This window comes from Macrobrachium rosenbergii, chromosome 8 (genome assembly GCF_040412425.1).
Source record: "Macrobrachium rosenbergii isolate ZJJX-2024 chromosome 8, ASM4041242v1, whole genome shotgun sequence".
Taxonomy (NCBI): domain Eukaryota; kingdom Metazoa; phylum Arthropoda; class Malacostraca; order Decapoda; family Palaemonidae; genus Macrobrachium; species Macrobrachium rosenbergii.
This window is the reverse complement of record NC_089748.1, coordinates 31038392-31056596: the sequence shown is the minus strand read 5'-3', so window position 1 is coordinate 31056596 and position 18205 is coordinate 31038392. Positions and strand designations below refer to the sequence as shown.

Here is an 18205-nt window from a genome sequence, read left to right as displayed (position 1 = left end):
GTACAAATTATTTAAATAAGGTTACAACCTAACCAAAACTGTGCCTAGGGCACTGTAATTTCGAATAATTGGGTTACAACCTAACCTAGGGCACTGTAAATATGGTTAAACCCTAACCTAGGGCACTGTAAATGAGGTGACAACCTAACCTAGGGCACTGAAATATGGTTACAACCTAACCTAGGGCACTGTAAATACAGTAGGATAACAACCTAACCTAACCTTGGGCAGAGTAAGTAAAAATAAATAGGCTAGGGTACAATATACAAAAATAAACTGGGTTGCAACCAACCTAACCTAAGGTCCTGGGTTCTTATCTGCCCAGGGGAGGGGGGGCTTCAATCCCTGGACCAGCCCCCTTATCTAACCTAGGGCACAATGAATTAAAATAAGAAGGGTTGCAACCTAACCTAATTTAGGATAGAGTAAATAACAATAAACTGAGTTGAAGCCTAACCTATCCTAGGGCCCTGGGTTCCTACCTGACTAGGGGAGCAGAATACTACAGTTATAATAGAAGGTTATGATGACAGAGGATAAATTTAAACATTATGCTAACAACGTCGTTATAAAAACCCAAAACAGTATTTTCAAATAGACTAACAGAAAAAAAATCAGATAATTAAGAAAAATTGCGATATCTAACACTCACCACGCCCCATATAGGCCTATGGAGCCCACGAATTTTACAGTTCTCGGAGGTTGTTTCTTTTGAAGGCTGAGATTGCTGGGGTTACGTTGTTTCAAACATAAATCAAACTTTTGAAACAACATGGTGGTGTTGTCTTGATAACTTGCAAATATGGTGTTGTCCTCATTATCACCACAGGCTTGAAAGTTATAATTCTTGAATGTTGTTTCTTTTGAAGGCTGAGATTGCTTTGGGCTTTAGTTGTTTCAAATATAAATAAAACTTTTGAAACACCATAATGATGATGGTGTTTCTTCATCATCTGCAAATATGGTGTTGTACAGTGTTGTAGTCATCATCACCACCACCAAAAAGGGCTTCATCACCATCGTAGGTCTACACTTTGGCGTACAAGAAACTTCCCCTTTGAAGCTGAAGACAAGTTATAGTTTTTATAGTTTTTTTTATAATTCTATAGCTGTTATAGGCATAGTTGCCAACATATTGCATATATTTCTGCACAGTCAGTGAATTCTGTCACTCATCTTGGGTCAAAGGTCAACCAGAAACTTCTATGCCCTTCTTGCACTAGTGCCTCACAGCAGTCAACTTGAGATTTTATAATTTCTATAGTTGTTATAGCCACTGTTGCCAACACAATGGATATATTTCTGCACAGTCAGTGAATCCTGTCACTCATCTTGGGTCAACACTAGAGAATAAGGTCAACCAGCAATTTCAATGCCCTTTTTGTCCTAGAATCTCACAGTAGTCTACATGAGTTTCATAGTTTCATAGTCGACTGAGGCATTACGAGTTTTAAATCACGAACAGCAAAACAAAACGTAGCAGTTCAAGACACAAAGCACACACACAAACAAACAAGACAATCAAGATGTTTGTTTACAAGCCTAGGCTGACCACTTAGCTGCTTCTTCGCACTCACAAACATTCGATAGAGGGACTAAGAGGCTTTAAGTCATAAACTGTACGACAAAACGTATTATTTCAAAATACAAAACAAACACAGAACACACAAAGACAAACAAAACAATCAAGGCAATCAAGTAAGTCTTTGAAGACGAAGCGACGCCACGGTCGTTCAGCTCCCAATGACTGCAAAACAAACTAGACCGATGCACCAATGAGTGGTTGGTTCTCCTCGTCTATTTTTTATTTTCTTTAATATTTTAAACTATTATCAAAGTTTTTCTTACATTATCATTGCTATTATCATATGTCTTTACATATTCTTTATATTCCTACGTTACTTTAAATAAAGACTAGGTGAGAAATAAGCTCATATCGTTTAGTTGAAACGATTTTGGAAAACCAACTAGGCTGACACCTACGAGAGGTTGGTTCTCCTTTTTTGAATTCTCTATTATTTCTTTAACTATTATAAAACTTATTCTTGCATTATCATATCCATTGCCATATTCTTTAAGTATTCTTTATATTTCCACACTAAATAAAGAATAGGCCCATTTACGAAATAAGTTTATTTTTATGGTTTAATCGAAACGATTAAACCATAATTGTAGATATCAACCTCTTGTAGGTTGATACCTACAAGAGGTTGGTACTCTAAAAAAATAATTTTTAAACTATTGTAAAACTTATTCTTACATTAGCACGTCCATTATCATATTCTTTAGATACTCTATATAACATTTTAACTAAAGAATATGTGAGAATTAAGCTGCTTATTATCGTTGAATTGAGCCAGTTTCGAATTGTGTGTCATTAAATAGATGTCTCTCATACCTTTAATTCGAAGCTTCATGAAAATGAATTATATACAGTTTATCTCCGTGATTTAGTAAAGGCTTTTTGACAACAACAACAAGATGCTAATAGTAAATAAACATAGAGAGAGAGAGAGAGAGAGAGAGAGAGAGAGAGAGAGAGAGAGAGAGAGAAATATACGTCTGGCTCAAGCGAAAAGCGGATGAATTATTTGGGATAATTTATGACAAAAGGATATGTTTAACATCTTAATATTACGCCAATTTCTAAGTCTGTCTCAGAGAGAGAGAGAGAGAGAGAGAGAGAGAGAGAGAGAGAGAGAGAGAGAGAGAGAGAGAGATCTAATCAAGCGAAAAGTGCATCAGAAAGATATATAAAATATATAAAACGGATTGGTAGACGAGCGAATTTGGAAACCGAAGAGAGAGAGAGAGAGAGAGTTATATGCAGACCTTGTGTACAGAGGACATAAGTCCTATATGAATAAGCGTTTCTCGTTGATTGCCACATAAACATAAACGTCGTGACTTAGTCTCATCGCCAACATGGCGAGCTAACGTCAAGCCTCTTGTCACATGAGACGAGTTGATCTCCGCCCCAAAGTTGATATTTCTGCCTCTTGATCTCCTCTTGAATCCCCTCTTAAATCTCTTCTTGATCTCCTCTTGATCGCGGGAGATTATAAGTCACTTACGGTTGTTAACGCTTTCATATTTAGGCTGTTGTAGGCTAACTGTTGTTATAATGATATCTGCCGTGTGTAGGTCTAAGGCAGTTTCCATGGTGTTAATGTAGTACTAATAGTACTAACGGATCGGTCTAATTCACTTGATATCACGTTATAACCATTACGACTCGAAGTACTCGAGTCAGCAATTGCTTTAATAGACAAATTAGATTTATGTGAACGCCGTGATGTCTAATTTAGCTTGTATAACATCCGAATAAAGTTTCATTTAGAATTCTCCGATGACGTCATCGTTGAGACTCCTCCACTAATCCGTAGCCTTTCCAGTTAATTTCCCCGGGAAATTCTTATCTCTCAGCAATACCTTTCTACAGTTTATATTTCTAATATATAATCCTAAAGAAACTTTAATTACGGCACCAGTAAATGCGGCCAAAAGGCTAAAATATTCCTGAAATATGAAGTGATTAAAGAAAGAAGCCTGAATAGACGACTACCTTTAGACCTAACCTGGCTCAGATCCCGCACCCCACCCCGCTCTCTCTCTCTCTTTCTTTCTCTTCTCTCTCTCTCTCTCTCTCTCTTTGTTTTCTCTCTACTTCGAGCAAACAGTTAAAGTTTTTGTACCAGAGTAGGAAAAAGAGAAATTGATAAAGTTTTATTACAAAAGTTGTGGATATAGTCACGTTGCACGTAAATTACGCAAGGCATTATATAACTATCTATCTATCTATCTATCTATCTATCTATCTATATATATATATATATATATATATATATATATATATATATATATATATATATATAATATATATAACTTATAAAACCTACAAAATTCCTAAATTCGACTGACCTCTCCCACCCACAGGTCAGGAATTCTGAGGACCTACACTTGGTAACAAAGGTCACGAACACGACGCCCCATTTCATAGCCACAGGACTGGACCCGGGCACAGCCTACACCCTCCACGTGGGCGTGCACAGTCCCATGGGAGCCTCCACGCCCGTGAAACTTCAGGCATTCACTGTGAAGACGGCAGAGAAGAGAATGGGTAAGTTAATCCCGGTTATGGATAGAGATGTTAAAACTCACTCCCTCTCTATCGCTCAGGTAAAACTCACACCCACTACCTCTGTCTACTCCACAGTTAAAACTCACCCTCTGCCTCTCTCCCTCAGGTATCACTCACACCCTCTACCTTTATTATTCAGGTAAAACTCATATCCTCTGCATCTATTTAATCCCCAGGCATATTTCACACCTTTTGCCTCTATCTACTCCACGAATAAAACTCACACCTGCTACCTCTATCTACTCCACCAGGAAAAACCTCACACCCTCTACCTCTACTACCCAATTCATATTCACACCCTCTACCTCTATCTATCCACAAGTAAAACTCACACCCTCTGCCTCTATCTAGTCCCCCCAGGTAAGACTCACACCCTCTATCTGTATCTACTCCCCTAGGTAAAACTCACATCCTCTACCTCTACTACCCAATTCAAACTCACACCCTCTACCTCTATCTATCCCCAAGTAAAACTCACACACCCTCTATCTCTATCTACTCCCCCAGGTAAGACTCACACCCTCTATCTCTATCTATTCCCCTAGGTAAAACTCACACCCTCTACCTCTATCTACTCCCCAGATAAAACTCACACACCTCTACCTCTACTACCCAATTAAAACTCACACCCTATACCTCTATCTGCTCCCCAGGGTAAAACTCTCACCTCTACCTCTATCTACTCCCCAGTTAAAACTCACCCCTCTACCTATATCTACTCCCCAGTTAAATTCACACCCTCTGCCTCTATCTACTCCCCAGGTAAAACTCATACCTGTACCTCTATCTACTCCCAGGTTGAAACTCACATCCTTTCTCTACTCCCTAGGTAAAACTCTCACCTCTGCCTCTATCTACACCCCAGTTAAAACTCACAGCCTCTACCTCTATCTACTTCCAGGTTGAACCTCATATTCTTTCTCTACTCCCCAGGTAAAACTCTCACCTCTACCTCTATCTACTCCCCAGGTAACACTCACACCCTCAACCTCTATCTATTACCCAGGTAAAACTCACACCTCTACCTCTATCTACTCCCAGGTTGAAACTTACATCCTTTCTCTACTCCCCAGGTAAAACTCTCACCTCTACCTCTAACTACTCCCCAGTTATCTAAACTCACACACTTCTACATCTCTCCCCAGGTAAAACTCAATTAAAAACTCACACACCTACTCCCCAGGTAAAACTCTCACCTCTATCTACTCCCCAAGTTGAAACTAAAACTCTACTCCCACTCTGAAACCCCTACCCCTATCTCCCCCGCAGGTATGATTCAGCCCTCCGAAGAGATCATGGGTGTCTTCCCACTGGTCGCCGTCGTGGTGGGAGCAGCCGTTACGATTGTCATCACTCTAATCACCATCGTAGCCCTGGCCATCAAGCACTGCCCCAGGGAACGCAGCAACCACGAGGCGCCGCCCCGCGGGCACCAGTACGCCCCAGGGTCCTCCTTGGTGTCCGACGGGTCGCCGAAGGAAACCGTCTCGACTTTCAGCAGGCCTTCGCCAGCCTCGGAGGACAGGAATCCCGATATCATCCCGCAGAAGGAAGGTAATGGAATCCTGGCTTTGCTTCTTTCTTTCTTTCATGAAATCCACTCTTTCTTTCTTTCTTTCTTTTTCTTTTTTTTCTTTCTTTCTTGAAATTACACTCTTTCTTTCTTTCTTAATTTCTTTCTTTCTCTCTCTCTTGCTTTCTAACATGAAATTCGCTCTTTTTTTTCTCTCTGACTGTATTTTTCATTCTCTTCTCTCTCTCTCTCTTTCTTATTCTCTTTTATGAAATCCACTCTTTCTTTCTTTCTCCCTTTTTCTTTCTCTATCTCTTTCTTGCTTTCTTTTATGAAATCCACTCTTTCTTTCTTTCTTTCCATTTCTCTTTCTTTCTCTCTTTCTTTCTTGCTTTCTTTCAAGAAATACACTCTTTCTCTCTTTTTCATTCTATCTTTCTCTCTCTCTCTTTCTTTCTTGCTTTCTTTCATGAAATCCACTCTTTCTTTCTTTCTATCTCTCTCTCTTTCTTTCTTGCTTTCTTTCTTGAAATCCACTTTCTTTCTTTCTTTCTTTCTTCTTTATTCTTTCTTTCTCTATCTCTTTCTTGCTTTGTTTCATAAAATCCAATCTCTCTGTCTCTCTCTCTCTCTCTCTCTCTCTCTCTCTCTCTCTCTCTCTCTCTTGCTTGCTTTCTTTCATGAAATCCTCTCTTTCTTTCTTTCTTTCTTTCTTGCTGTACATCGTCAGCTGAAGACTCTTGAGGACAGAGTCAAAAGATTATTACTCAAAGAGGGTTCCGAAGGGAAATCAGCCTGCAGAGAGAAAATGAGAATAGAAAAGTTTGGAAGGTGTAACAGGATGAGACACTGAGAGTAAAAAGGTTTGAAAGGTGTGACAGGAGCAGGAACTGAGAAAAAGGTTTGAAAAACAGGTTTGAGAAAGGTTTGAAAGGTGTAACAGGAGCAGGAACTGAGAGTAAAAAGGTTAGAAAGGTGTAACAGGATGAGACATTGAGAGTAAAAAGGTTTGAAAGGTGTAACAGGAGCAGGAACTGAGAGTAAAAAGGTTAGAAAGGTGTAACAGGTTTGAAAGAACTGAGAGTTAAAAGGTTAGAGAGTAAAAAGGTTTGTAACAGGAGCAGGAACTGAGAAAAGTAAAAGGTGTAACAGGTTTGAAAAAAGGTGTGAACAGGAGCAGGAGCTGAGAGTAAAAAGGTTAGAAAGGTGGAACAGGATGAGACATTGAGAGTAAAAAGGTTTGAAAGGTGTAACAGGAGGAGAATTTGAGAGTAAAAAGGTTTGAAAGGTGTAACAGGAGGAGAAACAATGTAAAAAGGTTTGAAAGGTGTAACAGGAGGAGGAACTGAGAGTTAAATGTTAGAAAGGGTAACAGGAGGAGAAACTGAGAGTAAAAGGTTTGAAAAGTCTAACAGGAGGAGGAATTGAGAGTAAAAAGGTTAGAAAGGTGTAACAGGAGGACAAATTGAGGGTAAAAAGGTTTGAAAGGTGTAACAGGAAGAGATATTGAGAATAAAAAGGGTTGAAAGGTGTAACAGGAGGAGAAATTGAAAGTAAAAAGGTTTGAAATGCGTAACAGGAGGACAAATTGAGAGTAAAAAGGTTTGAAAGGTGTAACAGGATGAGAAATTGAGAATAAAAAGGTTTGAAATGTGTAACTGGAAGAGACATTGAGAATAAAAAGGTTTGAAAGATGTAACAGAAGGACAAATTGAGAGTAGAAAGGGTTGAGAGGCGTAACAGGAGGAAACCCTTTTGCAGTTGCCTTATGAAACTCTTGTTAGGAGAGGGTTGAGGAAAGTAAGATGGAAGGGAGAGAATATAAACGGATGTACGGTAAAAGGAATGAAAGGGGTTGCAGCAGCTTGGGTTTTGGAATGGACACTTCAAAGAACCTTATTAACTAATAATGCCTACAGTGCACGGCGCGAGGTGCACTGACGACACTATCACTACCCCAGTGCGGGAAAAATAAAGATATTGCTTGGCGAAGGAAGAGGACGTTATATCCCGCGAATATTAACACGGCCTTCGACTTTAGAGACACATGACGGGGGTTATAAAATATGTATTTATAACCCTTCCCCTGGACATGTCGTGGACAAAGTAGGCCATAAGAGAAGCATATTAAGTCAGTTAGAGGTTCTTTATGATATGGATTGAATATAAATTCCCTTTTTTTTTATCACATCAACGTGGCGTTCCGTTATTCACAAACATTTTCAAACGAATGTCGTTTAATATCTAATTCGCTCTACTTTGAGAGTATCACCGAAGGCGAGTTATTATAGATAGATAGACAATTCAGTACCTGGGAGACTCGAACACCTGACAGTATTCATCGACGAGTTTCGTGCTGAGAAGAAACAGACCCCTGAGCTGTAGGCATTATGTATAATAATAAAAGCCGAGTGGATCTTGTTTGTCCGCCCCGGGTGAAACGTGGAATGTCGGGAACGCAGCTTCATACACTTTCGCACTGACCGTGCAAACTACAGTGGCGGCGGGCCGACGTGTGCACAGCGTAGCGCACGCCATCGAGCTCATTACTTAATAAGGTTCTTTGCAGAGTCCCTTCCATTGCCCCCAGTTGCTACAATCCCGTTTATTCCTTTGACTGTACCTCCGTCCATATTCTCTCTCTTCCATCTTACTTTTCTCAACCCTCTCCTGATAATTGATTCGAAGTCCAACTGCAAAAGGTTTTCCTGCTGTTGCACCTTTCAACCCTTTCAACTCTCAGTTTCTCCTCCTGTTACACCTTTCAAACCTTTCTACTCTCAGTTTCTCCCCCCTGTTGCACGTTTCAAACATTTCTACTCTCAGTTTCTCTTCCTGTTACACCTTTCAAACCTTTCTACTCTCAGTTTGTCCTTCTGTTACACCTTTCAAACCCTTCAACTCTCAGTTTCTCCTCCTGTTACACCTTTCAAACCTTTCTACTCTCAGTTTTTGTCCTGTTACACCTTTCAAACCTTTCTATTCTCAGTTTTTCGTCCTGTTACACCTTTCAGACCTTTCTACTCTCAGTTTTTCGTCACGTTACACCTTTCAGAACTTTCTATCCTCAGTTTTTCGTCCTGTTACACCTTTCAAACCTTTCTATCCTTAGTTTTTCGTCCTGTTACACCTTTCAGAACTTTCTATTCTCAGTTTTTCGTCCTGTTACACCTTTCAAACCTTTCTATTCTCAGTTTTTCGTCCTGTTACACCTTTCAAACCTTTCTATTCTCAGTTTGTCGTCCTGTTACACCTTTCAAACCTTTCTATTCTCAGTTTTTCGTCCTGTTACACCTTTCAGACCTTTCTACTTTCAGTTTCCCTTTTAGAGCTGAATGACCTCATCATAGATCCAAACTCTTGCTTGGCTTTTGACCTTTTGACCTAATCTTTAAATTCCATTCCAAATTTATTTTTATATTTGTCGTAAAATATACCCAATAAGATTAAAAATTCAGCTGTCATGAAATTTTTAGGAGATCTGAATTGCTTAGGAAATAAAATCAGGATCGTGACGATTGAGCTGTCAAAAATAAATAAACAAAGTGAGCTGTTTTCCCGCAATACAGCAAAACAGCAACCGTAAGTAGATAGCTCGAGAAACAGCAAGGAAAACGGCTAGCAGCACGTGAGGAGAAAACGCCTGAAAGCATTGTACAAAAGATATTCTAGGTTAAAAATGACTGGCCAAGAACTAAATGTGTGAGATGGCAATATTTCAGCTTTTATGGCAATTTTTGGCGTCTACGGCAATATCTTAGATTCTATGGTAATATTTTAGTTATGACACTATTTCAGATTTATTATATCTTAGTTTCCATGGCAATAGTTTAACTTTTATGATAGCATCTTTCCTTCTATGGCAATATCTTAGATTTTATGATGATATATTAGCTTTCATGGCAATAGTTTAACTTTTATGATGTCTTAGCATCTATGGCAATATGTTAGCCTTTATGACGGTACCTTTGCTTTTATGGCAGTGTTTTAGCTTTTATGATGATATCTTAACTTCTATGGCAATATTTTAGCTTTTATGATGATATCTCAACTTCTACGGCAGTATTTTAGCTTTTATGATGATATCTTAGGTTCTATGGCGATATTTTATCTTTTATGATGATATCTTAGCTCCTATGACAATATTTTAGCTTTTATGATACTATCTTAGCTCCTATGGCAATATTTTAGCTTTTATGATGATATCTTAGCTTCTACGGCAACATTTTAGTCTATGGTAATATTTTACCTTTTATGACGATATCTTTGCTTCTACGGCAATATTTTAGCTTTTATAATGGCATATTAGCGTCTCTTAATAACGTTTTAGCTGTTAATGATAATATTATGGTAATCTGATGTTAACTGTGTCGTCAGACCGCCGACGCAACGAATTTTCTATGCCGTCAAGTTTTAAAACCCACGTTGATGATGCTAGTGTTTTGCCATTTGTGTGGTTTTTATCTTTCGAGAGTTTAACATACACGTGAGTGATAAATACACGAGATTTTATCTTGTAAGCCGTGAGATTTTGTCTTGAAAATCGTGGTTTTTGTCTTGAAAATAGTGGGGTTTTGTCCTGAAAATGGTGTTTTTTTTTTTTCTTAAAAATCGTGGTTTTTGTCTTGAAAATAGTGGGGTTTTGTCCTGAAAATGGTTTTTTTTTTTTTTTTCTTAAAAATCGTGGGATTTTTATCTTGAAAATCGTTAATTTTTTCTGAAAATCCTGAATTTTTTTCCTTGAAAATCGTGAGTTTTTTTCCTTGAAAATCGTGGTTTTTTTTCTTGAAAATCGTGGATTTTTGTCTTGGAAATCGCGAGTTATTTCTTGAAAATCGTGGGTTTTTTCTTGAAAATCGTGAGTTTTTTCTCGAAAATCTTGAGTTTTGTCTTGAAAATCGTGAGTTTTTTTTTTTGAAAATATCGAGTTTTGTCTTGAAAATAGTGAGTTTTTGTCTCGAAAATCGTGAGTACTAGTCACGAACTGTTCGAACATCTCTTGATACTAAGGCCTAGACTCATACCAGTTTCCTCACACTTATAAGAATGTTGTGGAAATAAGCCGGTTCTTGAGAAAATGTTTGAAATAAATACTCGACTCCAGAATTATATCGCCAAAATTAATATCCTTTCACATGGATATGAACAAATGAGCATCAAACAGCAGAAGATTCCTGCGAGAGGGGGAATCATATAGTAATGGAAAACACATCCCGTTGTCGAAGGTTTATAAAGAAAGGATACGAAAAGAAGATTTGAAAGAAATATTCACTCGAATTATATCACCAAAATTAATATCCTTTCACGTGGACATGAACAAATGAACATCAAACAGTAGAAGATTCCTGCGAACAAGGGAGAGTGATATAGGACTAGAAACCACATCTTGTTTGTCAAAGTTTATAAAGACTAGAAACCACATCCTGTTTGTCAAAGGTCTATAAAGAAAGGATAAGAAAAGAAGATTTGAAATAAATATTCACTCTAGAATTATATCACAATTAATATCCTTTCACGTGGATACGAACAAATGAACATCAAACAGCAGAAGATTCCTGCGAACAAGGGAGAGTCATATAGGACTAGAAAACACAACCAGTTTGTCAAAGGCTAGTTCCTCGTTGGACAGGTCGGTATAGTTCTCGGCTAGCACACTGCTGGGACCGCGTTCGAATCTCCGGCCGGCTAATGAAGAATTAGAGGAATTTATTTCTGATGATAGAAATTCATTTCTCGGTATAATGTGTTTCGGATCCCACAATAAGCTGTAGGTTCCGTTGCTAGGTAACCAATAGGTTCTTAGCCACGTAAAATAAGTCTAATCCTTCGGGCCAGCCCTCCCTAGGAGAGCTGTTCATCAGCTCAGTGGTCTGGTTAAACTAAGGTATACTTTTTAACTTTGTCAAAGGCTTATAAAGAGCTCATAAGAAAAAGGTTTGAAATAAATATTCACTCTTGAATTATATCATAATTAATATCCTTTCACGTGGATATGAACAAGGGAGACTCCGTCATTTAGTACTAGAAAACACAACCAGTTTGTCAAAGGCTTTTAAAGAGCTCATGACACTTTGCAAAGACTCTGCTCGTCCTGGAAAAATGGCGATAAGTTTGTGTAAGTCCTCTAAAGAGATTAAACCAGGAGTTCCCAGAGCTTATTGGATAATGATAATCCCGTTTTTTTCATTCGAAGCAAACTGAGAACGCTCGCGCTGCCGGAATGAGACAGGTCATACGGAAAGTGGCGCTAATTGCATCAAAGTGAACTGTTCTGCTGCTGCTCAGGTTATCTAGTGCAGAAACCATGACGGAATCTGGGATGTAAAGATATGACCTACATTGTCCTTTTAACTTATGAGGACGTTTCATTATGATATTTTGTCTCCGTTTAAAACATTTCAACCAGTTTCATACTGAATTTTTTTTTTTACCTAATATTAAAAGAATATTTTCAGATCTGAACCAACTGCTTATTATAGTAAGGGAATATTTTCAGACCAGAGCACACTGCACGTTATAGTAAAGGAATATTCTCAGATCTGAGTCCATTGTACGTAATAGTAAAGGAATATTTTCAGATCTGGGCCCACTGTAGGTAATAGTAAAGAAATATTTTCAGATTTAGGCCCACTGCACGTGATAGGGAAAGAATATTTTCAGACCTGAGTCCACTGTACAAATCAGAAAAGGAATATTTTCAGAACTCAGCTCACTGTACGTAATTGGAAAGTGATATTTTCAGATCTGGGCCCACTGTAGGTAATAGTAAAGAAATATTTGCAGATTTAGGCCCACTGGACGTGATAGGAATGGAATATTTTCAGACCTGAGCCCACTGCACAAAATAGTAAAGAAATAGTTTCAGATTTGAGCTCACTGTACGTAATTGGAAAGTGACATTTTCAGATCCGAGCTCACTGTACGTAATGGTAAAGGAATATTTTCAGACCTGAGAAACTGTACGCAATGGTAAAGGAATATTTTCAGATCTGAGCCCACTACATGCAATAGCAAAGGAATATTTTCAGACCTGAACCAATGTACGTAACAGTCGAGTAATACTTTCAGATCTGAACCCAGTGGCCATAAGAGTAAAGGACTATTTTCAGATAATTAACTTTATAACTTTTCACTCAGCCAGAAATATCAGATAAAATAAATTTTCACTGAATCAAGTAATCATGTTTAAATTACGCGTCAGTGTAGCTGGATTTGACTCTGTTCATTACACTGCCTAATGAAAGCTATCTGATTCATCAAAGATAATCGTATAATTGGACGAGTTATCATACCCTCATCATTGTGGAATCTCTGTAAAAGAAGTAATGGCTATGTCATTATGTAATTAGAACCAGGCAGTTTATCCAACGCTCCCTTGTCCTAATTAGAATCTCATAGGCCTATAGGATGGTGCTAGATTTAGGATAGGCCTACCAGCTAGGTTTTTTTTTCTGAGCTTGGCTTATTTCGGGTAACTACCCGAAATGAGCTGTGTTTGTAATAGAGGAATAATGTGAGAGAATTATACAAAAGTAGGTGAAATGGTAGAATGAACTAGGAAAAATGTAATGCTATTAAAATAACGTCATACTGATTCATCAAGGGAGTATATTACATAAACACACACACACAAACACACATGCACACACACACACACACACACACACACACATATATATATATATATATATATATATATATATATATATATATATATATATATATATATATATATATATATATATATATATATATATCACACATTACCACAGGTGAAAAATAAGAGACGGGTGTAGTTCTGACCGGTTTCGACTTGATTTCCTTCGTCCATGGCTTGAAAATAAAGTCGAAACCGGTCAGGTCTTATTTTTCACCTGTGGTAATCTGTGACAAATGAATCACGTGCTAAAGTGATTATAATCATTATATATATATATATATATATATATATATATATATATATATATATATATATATATATATATATATATATATATATATATAATTTTACATTAAAACAAAACTTACATTCTTACTGAAAACTTGTGTTTAAACCCATTGGCATATCCAGGAAAATAGACTCATTTCAACACAAACCAACAAGTTAAGAGAGAAAACGTCCGCTCAAAAGTTAAAAAAAAAAGTTTCCAAATGGGCAAAGACAGAACCTCTGGCAAATTTCATCCTTTTCATTTTAAATCCTCGCCATTAATAGCGTGAAATCCTGAAATCCTAATAATAATGAGTGAGGTGAAATCTGAGCGAGGAATCCAACAACAGCGTCAAAAGCCATTATATATAAACTCGGTGCAATGTGGAAGGTTTTAATCCACTTGTCCTGTTGCTAATATTATTCATCACCGGCCTTATCGCACAGTGCCAGGTTATCCAGCCCTCTCTCTCTCTCTCTCTCTCTCTCTCTCTCTCTCTCTCTCTCTCTCTCTCTCTTTCTACCCCCTGCATTATCACACAGAGACACTTAATTTCAGGCTTGGGATAAACTCCTCCGCCGAGCACCAAGACCACAATAGCGTAACTGGAACCTTTCTCCTCCCTCCTCCTCCATCCTCCCCCCACCATCCACCTCCTCCACACGTATATGAAAGGATTATTTACCTCACCTATCTGTCCTCAATTCCGAGGCTGCTCGAAGGAATGAGAGAGAGAGAGAGAGAGAGAGAGAGAGAGAGAGGGTGACTTCGTATTCTTAAGGGAAAGTTTACCCATTATTTTAACGGACACTGACACTTGTGACTAAAAGGCTTTCAATTCTGACACTTGGAGTTTTACTTTCCATTATATTTTAACAAAATCTGACACTTGAAGTTTCTTTTTTTTATTATTTTAACAAATTCTGACACTTGGACTTTCTTTTTTTCATTATTTCAACGAAAAATTCTGTCACTTGGAGTTTCTTTTTTTTATTATTTCAACAAATTCTGACACTTGGAGTTTCTTTTTTTTTTATTATTTTAACAAAGTCTGATTCGACGGTTTTTCCGTTATTTCAGCGATTTCTGACACTCGATATTTTTCCATTATTTTAGCGAATTCTGACACTTGTGGCCGAAAGGATGTCTATGCTGACACTGAAAGTTTTTAATAATTATTTTAACGAATTTTGACACTTCAAAATTTTTTAATTGTTTTAATTGATTCTGGTACTTGGAGTTCTTTTTTATTATTTTAACGAATTCAGACACTTGAAATTTGTTTTCATTATTGTAACGAATTCAGACACGAAGTTTTTTATTATTTAACGAATTCTGACACGAAGTTTTTTCATTATTTAACGAATTCTGACACTTGAAGTTTTTCCCCATTATTTCAACGAATTCTGACATGGCTTCTGAGGTTACGTCTATAACTTATCAGAATGCAAAAGAGACGCAAGCACAGCTTCTGCATAACTTTTTTGACGCCAAAGTTATGCCAAATTGCGCAAAACTATTGCCAAAGTGATGCCAAATTAAAGCAAATTGACGCCAAATTTAATGAAAACTGATACGAAACTGACGGCAAATTGACTCGAAAGTGACGCTAATTTGACGCAAAACTGACGCTAAAGTGATACCAAATTGATGCAAAACTGACGCTAAAGTGATACCAAATTGATGCAAAACTGACGCCGAATTGACTCAAAAGTGACGTTCATTTGACGCAAAACTAACGCTAAAATGATGCCAAATTGACGCAAAAATGAGTCTACTTTGACGCAAAACTGACGCTAGAGTGATGCCTAACTGATCCAAAACTGACGCCAAATTGACTCAAAAAGGCAAAACTGACGCTAAAATTATACCAAATTGACGCAAAAATGACGGTACTTTGACGCAAAACTGACACTAGAGTGATGCCAAATTGATGCAAAACTGACACAAAATTGACACAAAACTGACGGCAACTTAATGCAAAACTGACTCTAGAGTGATGCCAAATTGATGCAAAACTGACGGCAATTTCTCTGTCTATCCCCTTAGCATGTGGCAAAACTGAGACCCCAACTAACGCAAAACTGACGCTAAATTGACGCCAAAGTGGCCCCAAACTGACGCCAAATGCCACATCTCTCTTCTCCTTCAAACTGACTCAAAACTGACGCCCCTCTCTCTCTCTTCCCCCTCAGAATGTGACTACCAACTAGAGGAGCTCCGAGTCCCCAGCAGCTGTCAGGTCAACGCCTGCCACGGCGCGACGGCCATCCAGGTTCCCCTGACTGGCGCCCCCCCACAGTACGTCTCTTCCGTAGTAGGAGGAGGAGGCGGAGCCATCATCAACACCTACCCACACCAGAAGTGGGACGCCTATTACCAACAGCAACACATCCTTCAGTATCATCCTCATCACCATCAGCCGCAGTTTCACCATCAACACCATCATCAACATCATCTTCAGCACCCTTCAGTCACTACCACTACCTCTTCGTCACAAGGCGTGGTTAGGCCTACACATGAATCCTGCCAGGTAATCCCTTTTCAAGTGTTTTTGCACTATATTGCACCATATTGCACTATATATGCTATAAATACTTACCTATGTGTAGTGTGTGTATGTCAGTTTGTAAGCTTTCATTCATCCTCCATTGTATGTAATTTGTAATGCATTTTTGCCACGTAATCTCTTTTTGTATTTTTTGGACCATATTGCACTATATGCGCTATAAATACTTGCTCATGTGTAGCGTATGTATGAAAGTTTGTAAGCTTTCATTTATCCTCCATTGTGTGTAATTTATAATGCAGAATTCCCAGGTAATCTCCTTTTGCATGTCTGCACCATATTGCACTATGTGCACCATAAGTGCGTACTTATGTGTAGTGTGTGTAAGCCAGCTTGTAAGCTTTCGTTCATCCTCCATTGTATGTAATTTATAATGCAGATTTCTTGTACCGATTCTTATTAACTTTTATTCTTGTAGCCTTGACTTAGAATTCCCTTTCAGCTAGACGTATGGTACCAATGAAATGTTTGTGTTTAAAAAGCTATAGTGTGTTTGTGTGTATGTACGTACGTTGGTAGACTTTCATTCACCATCCATTGTATGTAAATTATACAACAGATATCGAATCTGATTGTCTTTTTGTTCTTGTGGTATAGATTTAGAATTGCATTCATCTAGGCGTACGGTACTATTGAAATGGTCGGCTTGTGTTTAAAAAGCTATAGTGTGCGTATGTGTATGTTGCCTGTGTTTAAAAAGCTATAGTATGCGTATGTGTATGTACGTTGGTAGACTTTCATTCATCTTTCATTTTATGTAATTTATACTACAGATTTCTCGTGTCAAATCTCACTGTCTTGTATTCTTGTAGACCAGACGTAGAATCGTATTGAGCTAGACGTATGGTACTATTGAAATGGTCTGTTTGATTTTAAAAACCAAAAACAGATTTATAGATCATTCAACTTTACACAAAATTGTGAAAAATAAAAAAAATATAATGACTGATAATTAAATATAAAATATAGTAATATGCCAGGATATAAATGTTATTTAAAGCCTTTGATATAGTATTATAGACTTCTAGGTCATTCACAATTATTATTATTATTATTATTATTATTATTATTATTATTATTATTATTATTGCAGTAGATGAAACCTTTTCACATAAAACAAGCACACAGGGGCCATTAAATGTACCCAAAATAGTGGAAAAAAGTGCCTTTAATAGATTTTCCCTCGGCCACAGATAGCTACCGGGCTAGGCGGAGAGGGAGCACATCACCAACAAGCTCTCCACCAGCAGACACCGCCCCCACAGGTAGTGCTGATGCCCGACGCCCACGCAGCGTACTTGCCACCTTCTTCAGCAGCTACCATAACCTCCGCGAGCATGGCGATGTACGGAGGAATCCCCTACGGAGGTCCTCCCGCCCCTACTCCTCAGGGGGGCTTCGTCAACAAGAGAGGAGGAGGTATAGGCCTAGAAGCTTCGTCTTCGTCAGCTTCTTCGTCGCCTATAATCAACCTGCGAGGAGGAGCTGGAGGAGGGCCTCCTACAGCGTCTCCTGCAGGAGGAGGAACTTCCTCTGCAGCCGCCCATGGACAGGAAGATTACAACGGGGACAAGCGAAGACACGAGAGCAGCGTATAACGTTCCAAGGGCGCCTCGTGTAATGCTCTTTGAAATTTTGGGGGGTTTATAGGCCTAGGTGTACAGCTCTCTCTCTCTCTCTCTCTCTCTCTCTCTCTCTCTCTCTCTCAAGGGAATATAACATTGACACATGATTTTTGTATAATAATTCGCTAATGTAATAAAGCCATGAATTATCTATGTATCTAAGTATGAGTCTGTTTATACATACAAAAGCTATTTGTATATATGTATATGTACATGTACATATATATATATATATATATATATATATATATATATATATATATATATATATATATATATATATATATATGTGTGTGTGTGTGTGTGTGTGTGTGTATGTGTGTGAGGGTATCTGTACATACAGTACATATTGAAACGTATGTTATTTATGAAGGGTGGGGTTATATGCCTGTACGCTGTAAAATATTTCCTTGTTTACGATATAAG

At 38.1% G+C, this 18205-nt stretch overlaps 1 protein-coding gene across 1 annotated transcript in view; it reads left to right on the top strand.

Annotated features, from left to right (window-relative positions):
* Window positions 1–17990, top strand: part of LOC136840648 (nephrin-like) — a 482146-nt gene extending 464156 nt beyond the window's left edge. Inside the window, exons 13-16 of the mRNA XM_067107345.1 lie at window positions 3937–4120; window positions 5411–5695; window positions 15781–16118; window positions 17348–17990. Coding sequence (XP_066963446.1) covers window positions 3937–4120; window positions 5411–5695; window positions 15781–16118; window positions 17348–17752 — 1212 coding nt within the window. The 3' untranslated portion in view covers window positions 17753–17990. The remainder of the gene's footprint in view (window positions 1–3936; window positions 4121–5410; window positions 5696–15780; window positions 16119–17347) is intronic.
* The last annotated feature ends 215 nt before the right edge of the window (window positions 17991–18205 follow it).